This window comes from Platichthys flesus, chromosome 2 (assembly GCF_949316205.1).
Source record: "Platichthys flesus chromosome 2, fPlaFle2.1, whole genome shotgun sequence".
Classification (NCBI taxonomy): domain Eukaryota; kingdom Metazoa; phylum Chordata; class Actinopteri; order Pleuronectiformes; family Pleuronectidae; genus Platichthys; species Platichthys flesus.
Genome location: NC_084946.1, coordinates 24,514,202 through 24,530,032, shown reverse-complemented (window position 1 = coordinate 24,530,032; position 15,831 = coordinate 24,514,202). Strand labels below are relative to the sequence as shown.

At 42.1% G+C, this 15,831-nt stretch overlaps 1 protein-coding gene across 6 annotated transcripts in view; it reads left to right on the top strand.

Annotated features, from left to right (window-relative positions):
• Positions 1 to 15,831, top strand: part of LOC133970562 (eukaryotic translation initiation factor 4 gamma 3-like) — a 44,077-nt gene that overhangs the window by 2,403 nt on the left and 25,843 nt on the right. For 5 of the 6 annotated variants that reach the window (XM_062407473.1, XM_062407480.1, XM_062407457.1 and 2 more), the window contains exons 2-4: positions 10,501 to 10,668; positions 12,322 to 12,414; positions 13,239 to 13,271. In XM_062407473.1, the coding sequence (XP_062263457.1) occupies positions 10,501 to 10,668; positions 12,322 to 12,414; positions 13,239 to 13,271 (294 nt within the window). Of the gene's footprint in view, positions 1 to 10,500; positions 10,669 to 12,321; positions 12,415 to 13,238; positions 13,287 to 15,831 lie in introns of all 6 variants that reach the window. The other variant, XM_062407464.1, reaches the window with a different exon arrangement.

Here is a 15,831-nt window from a genome sequence, read left to right as displayed (position 1 = left end):
AGTATTGGTTCAGATCCAGGAATTTTATTTTCACTCTCTTTAACATTGGTGATATTGATGGGGGGGGGGGGGGGAATCCGGCATACAAATGGGACTGATCAAAATAAAAATAAATCCTGATCAGGTACATTTATATGTTGGAGGCTGTTGGGCTTTGGCGGAGTTAAATGCTCTTTGAATGCCATTTTATTTACTATAGCTTTTAAAGGACATTAATAGACAGGATTTTGCCTGACTTTTCTATCGTAGTTTGACGGAATCGGGATGATATCATGACGACTATTAAATTCAATCCAGAATACCTAATTCCCTGTTGGGTTCATCTGATATCTCCTGGCGTACGCACCGGCGGGAGCTGACAAAACACGCCATAATGGTTACACCTGTCGAATATACCTTTTTAATTCAATCCAGCAAAGTGACCGTGCAATTAATCCTCATTCTATGAAATTAACCATTATTAGTGTTAATTTTGGCGTTATGTGTTGAAGGGTAGTTTGAGTTATTTAGCATATCTGGTGTTTCTGCTTTGCAGAGCTATTTCAGTGGATTTTATTGTATGTGGAATGTCTTTCAATATAATGAAGTGTGATTTATACGCGTATTATATCTTCTTTTCAGTAGGTGGAGAGTTCACAGGAGAATAAATTATACTTACATCAAATGATTGAATATGTATGGACATTTAAAACTAGTCTGTTTTGTCCTTGGAATTTTCTTGTAAGATCACCCTGATTCACTCAGTTCTATTTACCTCAGCAGTTGACTAGACAATATTTGATTTTCATTTCTGTATGAAAACAATCCGTCTGAGGGTCACCACTTGTCTGACCTCTCACTCTGCCTAGACCTCAGAGGTCGGGAGTGTGGGAGAATCTGACTGTCTGGCCGCGGCTTCTGGTGTATGGGGATTCCCATTGGAGGATGTCGTCTTGAGATGCAAAGAGGTTGTGAGGGGGGAGGCGTGTGTGTGTGTGTGCAGTGAAGGGGGGGGCAGTTTGTTACTCTTCCTGGTTGCCAGAGAAACGCCCAGCGCATGCGTCTGCTGCTGCACTTGCCAGACAATGGCAGCACTGCTTAACATTCAGAGTGAGAGGCCAAGGTGGCGCTTCCCACCATCTGCCAACAAAGGCCCAGGTCACTCAGCCGGCTTTGGCCCTCCCTTATTTCCTTCCATCCCCCCATAACTCACCTCATCCCACTGCTGGCCCAGCTGAGAAAACTGAGGCTTTCTCCCCACTTTCCCCTTCTTCTCTCTGTGTGCCCCTCCTCTTCCAACCCATCAGCTTTCATGATACAGTACTTTTCTCACTCTGTGAATGGACTCACTTCTTTTTCTGTCCCACAACCTTGCAAATGTTTCCCCCTTCTCTTCCCCCCATGATTTGTGTTAATGCTCAGACAAAAAGAACGACAGCATGTGCCTGTAAAGAGAAGAGAAATCCAATGTTGGCCAGGAACGCAGTGTCAGCCAGAGCTACTTCTGAGGTGTTGCAACGTCATGGGTGGACCCAGCTGGGAGGTCACACTGCGCAGTAGTTGTATATTCCAGGACAGGTGTGTGCAGCCTGCATGAGAAGATATTCTCATGAGTATACGCTCTGTGGGATGTTATAAATAAACTGCTGAGTTGTTGTGAGCCAGCATGCAGGACCGTTCTCTACAGAGAGGGAATGGCTTTTTGAATAAGACATCCTGCACACTGTCAGTGGTTTTATCTGAAGTGATGTTAAAACACACGACTGTGGATATATATAACTTCAGTCTAGAATTCCCTGTATTTGTTGTTTTCAAATCAACTTAGTAAATTATGATATTGGACATTTTACTGTCAACGCCTCTTACAGGACAGAGTATTTGTGTAGTTCGACACTTGACAGCATATAGGGCTTTAACTTTTGCCAAAACTTGTGTCAGAGCAGTAACTTTGTCTAGTTTCGTTCAAGGGCAGTTGCAAGTGTGGTAGATCTGCCAAGTCACAACTGTTGACAGCTAGCTATGCAAGTCATTTTAGGCATTCATCTGTCAGTTGACCATATGCAGGTCCTTGTAACCTCCTTCAAGAGGTCATGTTTTCACCTGTGTCCATTTGTATATTTTCATTGAATTTGACTGTTGGGCCTTGGTGGAGGTGTGAGCTCTACTGAGTCCCATTGTAGTTGGTTATTTGTTCTGGTCTTAATGCTACCATCATACATTAGGTACTATAATGGGTATTTCATGGTGAAACCTGGTATTTGATATTAATTGAATACCTTTTTATGGGCAATTTTGGCAATTGTTTTTTTCAGCTGGGTCATATTTTTTTATTGCTCTGCCTTGTGGTGCTGTTTGCTGAGTTCATTGCTGCTGCTGCTTTAAACATGACCCAGTAACCTAGTGATAATTTCTGTTCAATTTATCTGGCAGTGTAATTTTGGCTACTAATAAAATGATCACCTGTGTCTAACACCCACAAACAGTTAAACAGCACAACCCAACCACTTCAGATTTCCACCAGCAGTTGTGTTGACAGACTTTCCCAGAAGATAACTGCCACTGCAAAAAAAACTAAATTCCACCATGGTTGGGTACTAAATTATAGGAAGCAAAGATTGTCGTCAAAAACTATTTTCATGCATCTTGTGAAATGATTGTTAATGGAACACATGTGAACACATGCTGTTGAAAGTCTATTGCAAAAGAAAGAAGGGTTATGGTCACTCTGAGATCAGTTGGAGGAGAGTCACCCGGAGACTCGACTTTATGACATTATAAACTTGTGTTTAACAGGTGAAGCCCCTTCTGTGCTGCACATTCCATTCTTTTAAGTATTTAAGAAAAGTTATTTTCTTCATTTCATCTCTTCATCGTGATTTTAATCCCTGAACTCTATTAAGTGATACATTTAATGAGGATTTGACCTTGTCATACTAATTGACGGAAGGAGGACAAGTAAGTGGAGCTTAATCATCTTGATTGCTCCCTGGTGGTTGGCTATAGTAAAGACCATAAACCCCCCCTCCTCCATGTGAGCAGATGTGACATTGACCAAACCAAAAAAGTTACTGTGCACATCAAATAAATGTGACTGTCCTTTTAGGTAGTTATCAAATTGATGTGTGTTTAAGCGTTCATTTTTCTGGTAAGTTTATTTATAATTAGTTTTAATCTAAACTGGGTGGAGTATGATTTACTTCTACGAATCTCATTTGGTCAAGCATGTGTATCGGCAGGTCCTCGATATTGCACCTCAATCAATTATTCATCACACAGTAAGTGGAGACGTGTTCATAGTGGTAATGATATTATTCAGGTATTTATTTACTTTGTTGCATTTATATCCTCAGACGTAAAAGATTTCTGTCCCTTTTTTAATTTAACAACAAAAGCAAATACAGTCGGAGCTACAAAGATCCAGAACTATTGTTGCCTAAGATCTGTTTTGGAAGAATTGAAACCATCAACTGAGTCCCAGCAGCAGCAGCAGGCAGGCAGGGAGTCAGTAAGGGACTGAGTTGCCAGCAGGCCAGCAGGAGGAAGGAGGGATTGTCTCAGCACCATCTGGGTCGTCTCCACTCACTTCCTGTGCCTCACCTCTGAACCCTTGGCACTGACACTTCGAGGTAGACGGCATCATTTAAATGAGACATAGCGCGTTCTTTTATTGTTATTATAATTTTTTTATGCTGTTATGAAATAACCTGTGAGTAATGTGGGTGACATTTGTCTTCAGAGCAGCTAAATCAGCTCACCTCATCTCACAGGGATGAGGGTATTAACCACACAGCTGTGATCCATTACGTTTTTCAGTATTTTGTTAGTTTATTGAGCTGTATCATCCTCTTGATCCCACCCTGCTCCTTGTAAGGCTGCAGCTCCTCTCCAGTCTTCCCCTTTCTCTCCCCCTCAGAACTTAAGTGGCTTTACAGTAAGCTAATGATGAAGCAGCAGCCGCAGCAGCTTTTTCCTCCTAAATGTGGCTTACAGGTCAGGAAGGGGACGGGACGGGGGACAGGGAGGAGTGGCCGAAGCTACTTTATGGTCTCCTCGGGGAAGCAGGGTCAGAGCCAGGCTCGTTTCATTAGACGTTACATTGTTAACAGTAAACTAAAAGACAGCTTGGCCCTCTGTCAACACATTTTTTCTTTTTTCCTCGATTTCTCAGAGAATAATTCATGGATCGTGGTAAAAAATATATCAGACATTTTTAGGGTACAGATTTGAGTGTTCAATTTGTTGCAGATCTAGTGAATTTGAATGGGGTTTCATAAGGGCTGTTGGGCCTTGTTGATGGTATGTGCCATTCTTGTTGGATTAGGATTATACACCCATTCATTTCCCATTATCTAAACATTGCAATTCCTCTCAGAGCTTCAACCACTCGTGTATTTCTGTCCAGTTTGATGTTCGCCGATACGGTCGTGCTGACCGCAAGTGTCCCTGTCCTAAATCCTTCAGTTGACATTGTGCCTACCCTCTCTCCTCAAGCAGAACATTAACGGAGATCAAACTAACGACTAATTTATAATTAGTGCGGTCAGCCACTTTCATGCTTACGCCTGATGCAAGAACTTTAACTGCATGGTCAGCAACCATATGGTCACCTGGCCGCCAGCACGGACGGCCTGACATAGATTATGTTTTACCTCAGGAATTGTGTTGACTCAGCGTGATCACCTTGATGTGACGCTGCAATGGAGCTGTTATGAGACAACACCGATATCTTTACCGGCGCCGCCAGCTGTCAATCCTGCACTGTGCCTTATTTATGTCAATAATATGAGGTAAAAAAAGATTTTCTACTCCATCTCCTTGATTGAGATTCAAAACAGCTTTCTCCTTAATATATTCTGCAATTACTACACATGTTTGTCTTCTGAGATGACAAAAATCAACATACTGCTTTTCAGCCTTTTTAATTAATGTCAGTTATTTTTTACAATTTAGCTGCAGTCTTAACAAGAGTAGCTCAAATCCCTAAGTCTCTCATTGTAACTGATCGTTTGCTTTTCCTGCCCTCGCTGCTGTTGATGATGACCCCTGAACTCCACATGGAAGTGAACCTGTCGCGCTGGCAGGTTTAGCCCCAGGTTCACCTGTGCACGTCCTGCTCCCTTCTCTCTGTTTATCAGTCCTCTACACAGCAGACGGATCAAGTTGCGTGACTGCCGCACGCTCTCCTCTCTCGGTCTGTCACCCACCAGATGTGGCTGGGTTGTGAAATATTTGCAAATAACCATAACTGTGAACTTTTTTCTTTTCATTTGTGCTTTGTGGCTTAGATAAGCATTATTGTGGCTTTCAGACAATGAAAGGTAATCTGTGAATTATGGGGAAACCATAACGAGTCACATTATGTGTGGAAATCTCCTCTATTGGTTTTTCATAACATGACAAAATGAAAGTAAAAATTGTAAACACTATGTTCCTCATAGCTCACTGTTATTGTGCTCCTTCTCCCTTCGACTTCCATGTGAGAGTCTGAGTCACTAATTACTCCTAATTCCAGCGTACAACATTTACTGTGTGTGGGGATAGGCGTGTTGTTTTTCCAAATTCCCTGGCGATGAAACAGATAATGCTTCCTGCTGTGCTTCTGCTTCTTTTTTTTATCACAGCCCTCTTTTTAAATGATTCTTTTCACTCTTTATTCTCCCCCTCCCTCTCTCCCTCTTGTGTTGTCGGTTACAAGTAGAGGTGCTGGCAGGGGGCCAAGGGAGATGACGGCCCCCGCAGGCGAGAGCAGAGTAAAAGAAGAGGACTTAGGGGAAAGGAAGGCCTGATTTGGATGAAAGGAAGAAAGCCAGACGTTCGGTTTCCCTTAAACCATATGACCAGCAGTGTGCGAGTCTGTCTGTTGGTCACAGACCACTGCTCAGGCAGGTTATTAACCACAGGGCCTCCTTATTTATGTCACATTCCGTCTTTGGACAATATCTGATTTATGTGATACTCATATTTTATGTCTTTAGTTATAAGACTTAACGAAACCTCGATTGTTACAGGTTTATTCAGTGTCGTGACAGGAGAGTTATATTTGCCCTATTAATGTTTACAAACTAAAGGGAATTAGTATAGACAGTTTGTTCTTCCCATTAAAGGCGTGAGCAGTTGTCTAATCTGCTCTCTGTGTCCCCCTGCCTGAAGCAGTCCAGAAATCCATTTCTGCTTTTCCCTTTAACTCTTGCAAAATGGTGAAGGTACATAGTGTACTCTCAGAGATGGGGCATTTTGGGCGGGGTGGTGGTGGGGTGGGGGTCGGCCGGGGGATCCTTGAAACCCATCTAGCTGTGCCATTGGGGTCTTTAGGAAAGCCCTCTGGATCAGCTAACGCATTGCTCAAAAACACAAATGTAAAATCAGACAATCAGCAGAGTTACATTAGCGTACGGAAAACTCTCAAACATACCGGGTGAACTCTTCTCACAATGGTTTAGTCAATAACATGTAGATTAATCAGTGCCTCTGACATGACTGTAGAATTGTACCTGTCAAACCTTCAGACTAATCTGTATAGTGAAACTTGTTTTCAGTTTCTAGTTACTTTGAGAGTTCTCCTTAATGGAACCTTTCCAGAATCCCACGGGTTCAGCCATCACTGGACGATCACATCTTCCCCACACAGCCTGGAGTCACTGCAGTCTACAGCGTGAATCACTGCATGCAGCCAAACACGCTCAAACTCTGTACATATCCACCTGTAAGGATACCGCATTAGACTCATATGACTCATAACTACACTATGCATACAACTTTTAAAAGCTGTTTTCATCCTTACCGACTCACCTGGAAGTGCACAGCAAATGACCATTAATGCACAATGGTCATGCACATATACGTGATGCAGCAAATGGTTGCTTAGTTGCAAAAAAATACTATCAATGAGAAACAACAATGGTTAGAATAAGGATGAGCGATTTCTTTTCATAGACCAACGGCGAGGTGGAACTGTTACTGACAGTAAGTGTTGGCAACACTCTGCTCTCACTGCTGCTAGTTGAGTTTCTGGTGAGACCCATTCAGGGTTCGAATGAGTCATCGTATCCAAACTCCTCTGTTTCTGCCCATCAAGACTAAAACCCAGAACCTCAGATTCAAACAAAAGCAAAGACGGCGGCGTTTCCGAATTTCTCTGAAAATTCGGTAGTAGCGTGGATGGCAGGTGTAAATGTAAGTGTTTTAAAATGTAAACTGATTTATATGGAAGAGTTTGGTAGCATCCAAGATAAAACTGTACTCGCCCTTTAAATGTTTTCAGAATGTATAATTTCATCATACTGTCACAGTATTTGTAATTAAGGTTTTCGATAGAGCAATTCTTCATTTTGGTTGAGTAGCTTTTACAGGCACAGTAAACATTAGTGTGAAGGAGAAGACATGATGTTGTGATCTGAACGCTGCAGGCCTGTTGTGCAAACTCGACACTTCAGGGGACCGTTGCCATTCACTGACTCCTTCAGGAGTTAATTAACATTTCCTGTATCAGATAATTATCAAGTTTCAATAGATATTTTATTTGAACCTGCTCGGGGCATCAACATGTGAGTTAAAGGCTTCAGGCGGACAGATCTATAATGTTCTTATCTGAACTTTGCTCTTGGTTTCTCCGTTGAGCAGTACAGGATATATATTTTTACCTTGTGGGCAGAAATATGATTGACTGATTGTGACAGTCCTGACGTTACAGGCACAGAAGCCTCTATGCTCATTGTTGCGCATCTTGTAAATATATATTTACTACGGAAAAAGCAAGAAAAGAATATTGATTTCCAGTCTCACTCCACATTGTATTTATTTCTGTTACCACAAATAACTCGAACTGGAAAAAATGTATTCATTATGGACATTGTAGTTGTCATTTGTGAGGAAATATTGGCTTATATGTTTTTGTTACCCCTATGGTGTTACCAACCTTATTATTTGACACCACAAAGAAGTGATAACAATCCTGTGTCAGGCAGCGGCACGATGAGAACTCTGCACAAATAAAGTCACTGTCTATTCAGCTTCGAGCTTATTTATCTACTGTAACACAACAATAGTGCAAACATTTTATTAATTTTTTCTTTTCATCTCATTTATGGGGGTTAAGGCTACAACAATGATGCCACTGCTGGAAATAAACTGAGCCTGTGGCATGAAACTGATTTTCTGTGCAGTGGATGTTGGGTTTAGCACTTGTCCCCCCCCCTCTGCTCTCTGCCCCTCATGCATAGCCGCTATACAGCCGCTTGCCTCCCCTCCCCCATCCCATCACTCTGTATGTCCTCAGAATCAGTCACTTGCCTGAAGCAGAGCAGGCTCCTCCCATGGCAACAGCAGCTAGATTAGTTGCTTTATCCCAGGTCATCTGAGGGAAGTGGGCCACACAGAGAAGATGGAGAAATGCAGAGCGGCTTGGTACTATAGAGGCTGTACAGAATGTTCCCTTCAGTACCAGGTAGATGTGAATGCTCTACTATTGGAATGCATTTTTTAAAATGCCAGTGTTGTTCTTTAAGGGGCTTTAAAGCTCTAATGGCCAGGTTCTTTAAGAGGGGAAAGGGGCTGTGGGAGGAGAAGAGGGTTGCCAAGCTTTCCATAGCGTCTCAGTGCCTCCTACCTTTTCTTCCTGCAGTATCCTCTCTCTTTCCCTGTGGTGTCAGGCATGCTGCAACAGCAAGCTACACCTGCAGTGGTGCCAGCCCACAGCTGCAGCAGCCAAAGTCCATCTTGACACACTGCGGGCAAAGCCAACATCCACGCTGTTGCCTTCTAGTTTCTGAATGCATCACTTCTGCTACGTTCAAGTCTGTCATCCAAGCTACTCCATAGTTTGAAACGGGGAAGTTAAGGAAGCATTGCTGGCGCTGTTATAGTTTGAGAACTCTGGGGTTGTGTTTTAGTCTGGACAGGGCAGAACCAGCAATATAGTGCAACAGCGACCACTCCCCTTTATAATGGCTCTGGCTGCGGAAATTATTTTCAGATAAATTTTCCTGCCATTTCAGAAAATCTTTATAAAGAGTTTCAAGCCTCGTTCCAGGCTGAGTCTTAGCACTTCTCTTTGACGTTGCAAATTAAACAATTTTTTCTGTAAAAATTGAATGGTTATAATAGTATGCCTGAAAATCTCTTTTCAGAAGATGGATGTGGATTTTTTTTTGCACTTCCATAACCAGACTGATTTCTATGACGTAAAAAAGATCAAATTCGAGTGAGGAGTCAAAAACGTAGTGGTAAGGTAGCAAAGCGTTGGCAAACCGTACTTTCAGCAATATTTCCAACTTGTCGGTGATCCAAGAAAATCTAAATCTCCAGTCTTACTTTTCACCACTTCTGTTCCATGTTAAGGCCGAATAACAGTCCTTCAACACGCAGTTGCATCGACGGACTCGTTTTTGTTTATGGTTCCCCAAGGGTTGCGCGTGTAACGTGTTTTGTCGAGGACGGCCTTAAAGACGCCTTCTTTGTGTGTGGCAGTCGTCGTCGACTGTTTATTTACATCGCCACTGCTGCCCCTCATAGCCTTTTTCTGGCGGACAAATCAGCGACGGTATATACAAGTGGTCATACTTTCGGATCTCTTCTGCCAAATGCTCTTGTATTTGTTCCATATCCGTTCTTCTAAATCTTCCATGGTTTCTGCCGTTATTATGGGGCATAGACCGGGAATGCGACTCCGGACGGGATGAAGTAAGCAGACCAATCACAGCCTTGTGGGCTGCGTGAGGCTTGCGTAGCTTTGTCGTATAGTTTGAAAAATTGGCGGACGCACGCAAGCCGCAAGAGAGGGCACGCAAGAAACGCAAGGGGCTCTGCGTGTCTTGCTTGCTTGCGTGCCTGCGTAAAATCCGACTATAAATCGGCCTTAAGTAGTATTTTCCGCAACTCTGCAACCAGATGCAGAGACGACATCGGCTTCCTCCTAACACCTGCTTACACGACCAGTGCACATGAGTGGTAATATAATATGTTTGTTTCAGGAGCGTTGGTTTGTCTGACACAGAGCTGTGTTCGTCACGACCTGGATGGTTTTACTTTAAATGGCTTTTATGTCAACGTAACACAAGAGCAGATTCAAATACTGTATTTTTTACAGTGCTCTCTGGGAAGGCACCACCCTCCTTTGGCTCATCGACAAGGCTTGTTTAACACGACTCAGCTGTACCAGGTGCACTCTCTCTATCACAAATGAGTGGGAATGTAATATAATTTACTTGACCCAGTTTTGCCATATGAGGCCCAGACATCCTTGCACAACATGTTTTGGCACAGTGGGCTGCAGGAGAGGCCAGATCCCCGTCGTTAGCCAACCGCAGCAGGCTTCAACACCCACAGATCCAGGTCCTTACCTCGGCACACACACAGGGCTAATCCTGGAGCTTGAGTGCTTATTTTACATTCCTCGGCAGGAGGCAGCAATAATGACCTGTGGAATCCTGCCATTGCTGTTCTTCCTTTTCATCAGTTTTTTTTCATCAATCTGACTGAAGTCACATTTGTCATGTGTATAATTTTACTTTTTATGTGATGCAGGTACCCAGGCATGCTGGTCCTCCTTACACTGCTCACGACATCACAAAGGGACACCCTAATTTGGCGGGTACCCCTCCTGGTCATGCCCACTCCCCGGCGCTCTCTCAGGTATCAATACCCACATCTTCCCCATATCGCTACCCTAAGGGCTGGGAGACAGGCGGAGGGGTGAGTTAATCACTGTGTCCGCCGTCATACTCTCTGCATGTTCATCCTCTATCTGTCAGTTTGTCTCCTTTGTTTGTTTGACCTGTGTTAGGTCTGGACGACACTTCATTACTATATCTTATCGTTTCTTAATAGACTCAAATCATATTTTGTTTCACTTGTTTAAACATTTGAATGAATGAGAGCTTGTATTTAACCAAAACTTGACAAAGTAAGAATTTTAAAATCAAAGTTTTTGCTTGAATTTTTTTATAATGGTTTGAAAAACCGCCTACCCCTAAGCTGTATTATTTGACTCTTATTACATCAGTCTTTTATTTTCCTGTTTGTCATTCTCTCTTTTAATATTCATACACGGCAATAATCCGTATATATGACTGTTGTTTTATTAAATTCAGATTACATTCTTGAAAATTTGGTCAATTTCTAGAATAACTTCTGAATACTGCTGTATCAACAAACATCTTCTGTATATTCTATTCTATTCTGTACGACAGCTTCTTCACCATGAGGTCATGATGTAGCTCAACCTCAAATCAGATCACATTGGTCTGTTAAACACTGTAAGGCTTCAAAGGGAAAGAGGTTTGAAAAAAATGCGTCAACATTATTAAAATTTTTAAGCATTGGCGCTTTATGGTTAGACCTAAACTCTTAGTGTTAAAGCTCTTTTAAACAAGATCTCAAATCCTTATGAATCAATTAGATTTATATGGATTTGAGATGGTAGAGGTTTGGTTAGTTTAAAGGCCACTGTCTTCTCTGCTTGTAACCACAATGGCATCCATATGTGATGCAGGCTGGATGGGGAAATAACAAAATACAGAGGACCTGCAGGTAAATCGAGGCTAGCCATTATGGGAAAGGCTTTACATCCTTCATTTAGTTGGGTAAAATCCCTAAACCATGGGCATGGACCTCTCAGTTTAACAATTACTCATAAAGATTTTTGCTGCTGTGAAACTGGCAACCGTGCTCTCATCAACAGGCATCTTGAATCTATGACTCGGCATCTCTGGAAGTATGTGACAACGCTCGCAAGGAATCTAGAAGTTCCTGTAAACTGTTACAGCCTAATGGCCCACTGCCTCAACCCTAAAGCAGCTCTAGTCTCTCACCAGCACTCTATAAATAGCCCTGTCAGCCAGCATGCACTGAAATGATCACAACCGTAGCAGCAGCAGCAGCTCGAGGAAGAGTCAGAATATCTGTTTAAACCCACCTCAGCCGGGCACCACTGCTCACGAGATAAAGGATAAAGGGACACAGGATTTGCAGTCCTTCAGGCTACCAATTATTTACTCCTGATGCATAAACCCCTCACACATCGAAAAACATTTTTTCCTAGCAACATCTAAAGTAGTCTGGCATTTTGTTAGGCTATGTTAGAGTTAGTCCTTTTAAACCCTAACATCAGACGTATGTAAACATATTTAAACCCTTGTCATGGGTCATTTTTTTTCCATAAGTAGTATTAGCTTCCATAGATACAATGTGTTCAACGCACCACGGTTTACCGGTGAAAATTATGAACTTGAATATGTGCATAATGTCTCCTTGTAAAGTGTGACTTGTGACAAGTGACAGATGCCGCACAGCTCCTGGTTTGTGTTTAACAAGCCGTCTCCCTCTTTCCATCTCTTCTCTTCACAGTCTCCATACAACCCTGGACAAAATGCTGGCTCCCCCTCTCTAGTGTACTCTCCCCAGACACAGCAAATAAATGCACAGCCACAGAGTCGCCCGGTGAGTGTCCCTCCGGTGTTTCATTTACAGCTCCCCCACCTCAGAGCAACCAAACTGTTGTGATTGTTATGATTACCGCTGTTGAGAGTTGGTAGCACATTAAGACTTTTTGTGCAAAATCTCCAAAGCAGCAAGCCTATACAAATATTTTCCAACATTCTATGTATAATTAAACTTAATATTGATTGGTGGCTTCCCATCAAGAGAGCAAGACTAACCAGACCTGAGTCAGTGTATTCACTCATGCAGGAAGTCTTTTTTTTTTTTTTTTTAAACCTGTTATGTTCGTCACTCATACACAATTTGGAATTCTAAACATTGTCCAAGGTCTGGGTGATATATCAAGAATTATCAAGATAAATGTCACATTAGTTTTCTAATACGTTTAAAGACAGATTTTTGCTCCTGAGTGATGGATGGGGTTTTAAACAAACAATTTATAGAGCTGAGGTAGATATTATTATACCTCCTCTCGGTGCTTACACAATAATAAGCGTTACATCAATATAAATTGGACTAGTTATTTGGCTATTGATGAGAATTTTATTATGATAATTATTGATATCGTTTTATAGCCTAGCTCCCTATAAATCTAGTTTCACTGCCGCTTAAAACAAGTCAAAATGTACAAGCAACCATTTCCAAACTTTGGCTTCGATCTTTGTCTTTTAAAGCTTTGTTGTGTGATTTTGTTCTGTATTTTCAAGCCTCTGCCTCCATCACTCATTTATCTCTGTCTCTCTTATGCTCTTTGTTTCCCCTCGCAATGCTTTGCCATCAATGCTTCGCTCTCCTTACTGGACCTCTCCTCACTCCCCCACCAGTTTGCTACGGGCCCTCGACCGACCCATCATCAGGTAATTTACCCCACTGTACGTCCCCTCCTGCTTCTCTTCTTGCACCATCATCATCATATCAGTTTGCCTGTACCTGCATGCAATCCTACAAATAAGATGAACACAGATTAACATGTTTTACTTGTCATGTTGTTTTTCCTGAGTGTGCTGCTACTTAATCATGGGAGCCAGGCGGGTGCACAGAGCAGTTTCTGGATGGGTGTGATTTTGCTCTTTTCCAGGTTTATTTTTATGGTGACATTTGTCTGACTCACCAGATATAGACTGTGGATATAAGCTTGACATTGGCAGAGCATCTCATACAGAATACTGTTAACCATCTGCTTCAGGCTTGTTACTGTTTAAAAAACCCTCTTCTACCTCAAAGCGAGCAACCTGTACACTGAAAATGAGTTTTGATGGAGATTAGGATCGTAATATTGCGCTGTTGACATTTATTTTGCTGTGTTTTTGTGGGTAATCAACCATTTTAATAACAATTTCCCCCCAACACTATTTTTGATTCTCCATCCTGGCGTTGGCACCACTCATGATGCCTTGGTTTACAAAGAATTGTTCTATTCCCTCGTAGCAGAATGATAATAAGTGCAGCCAGACCTTTCTCCAGTGCTGACACCGCACTGTGGAGATGGGCCTGGCTGTGAGAGACTATGATGAGAATGAAATTGGTTCATTCCAAATAAAAGTGAATTGGTATTACATAGTCTTTATAGGTTTTATTGTAATGAGGCTTGTGTGTGTCTTGGGCGCCAAGTGGAACAAATAACAGCAGAGTCTCTCAGCTTTCTTACAGATGATATATTTTTACATGTGTTTATAAGTCAGTTTCACATGATAGAACCTTGTCCTTGATTGGATTTAACACAGTTTCACAAACACACACACAGACAGTCTGCAGCCAGACACAAGCTGATTATAGTTGTATATTCTCTGCTTGAGTAAAGGAACCTCATCAGTCTGCATTTGCAAACTCAAAAAAAATTGTATTTAAAAAGAGTGTCTGAAAGCAAAAGCCTTGTGAGCTCATTGTATTTTATTTTTGGAGTCTGGGAGCTGACTTGCTGTCACATCTCTGCACCATTCAACACACTCTATTAGCTGATTAGTCCATTGAATAAAGCCTGACTAGTGCCAGTTGTGCTTTACACAATGAAAGGCCCTTATGTGCAGCTGAAAATTGGGGCTAAATATCAGTTCTTGCGCCCCTCGCCAATCAAAGTTTGTTTTCCCCCTTTTATTTTTAGTTTCATTAAAAACGTAGAAGAGACGTTATCTCCTGTCAGCACTGGTCTTCCAGGGTATTTTTGCTGAATCGTTTAATTCATGAAAATAGAAAAGGGGCACATTTGTAATTTCTGTGCATGCATTGCTAAAACTTTACAATTTATTGCAGTGACCACACTATCATGACACCATTGGTTCATGGTTTCCATTAAATCCATTTAGGCACTGCGTTCAATCTGTGGAACCTTATTGTTTGTACCAAATTTCGAAGACCGCCCTTAACATTCTGATCCACAAATTATTCCCTGGTTATAGGTGAAACTAAAAAAAATATCCTATCTCACAATGTCAAAAGAAAGAAACCTCCCTGGATCCGCCCCTTTGTCCGTGTAACTGTATCTTTTCCCAGTGTCAGAAGGTAAAGATATGAGGGATGGCCGGTGGTCATCAAGTTCGCTGTCGACAAGGAAAAGGGCTGGAACAACTGTGTGGCCCCAGTGTTTGTGTTCATGACTGACATTTGTGTAAATTACACTGTGATGAATCCTGTTGGACAGTTGACACTCTGTGAACCAAGGTCATTAGATTATGAGAGCCACATATTATCTCACAGACGCTAAGAGTCTCGGACATTTCGAGATGCTGACATTCAGTCCATGTGACTTCCTAATCTTGTTGTGTTCGTTGATTCATGTTGTAGTGATTAACACGATTGCCCACTCCAAAGACTGATGTGTTGTTCATGCCCCTGTTCAGAAAGATGTGCCCTGACTAAGTTGTTTTCTAACATCCTCACCTTCTTGATGCTTCTGTGTGGGTCAATTTTAACAGACTATTAATAGTATGGTGTCAAAGTGTGTCGGATGTGTTTACTGCCATTGGTGCTATACACACGCACACACACACACACACACACACACACACACACACACACAGTCCATGCCCTGGCTGTCACAAACTGGCGCTGGGGTCTCTTGTGCCACCACGGAAGTGGAGTTGGAAGCAGATGTAGCTGAACAGTAGCCTTTTATACCAATGGAGAAAACAGCCATTGTCCCCCTGAAACACACTTGATGCACAGTGAAAGGTTGCAGAGGGATCAGAAAATTAATTAATTTGGCTAAATTGTAAGTCTGTCTTCAAACAAGCATCATCTTTATTTCCTTTCATCCCCCACTTATGGGTGTAACCGACCTATTTAGATTTTAGACACAGCTCTTGAGTGTGACTGTGTTTTTGTGTTTGTGAACCAAAAGGTCAAAGTCAGGGGAGATAAAACATAAAAACAAAAGCGCTTCACAGTGTAAATTACTCTATTAATCTCAATTTGATCCGC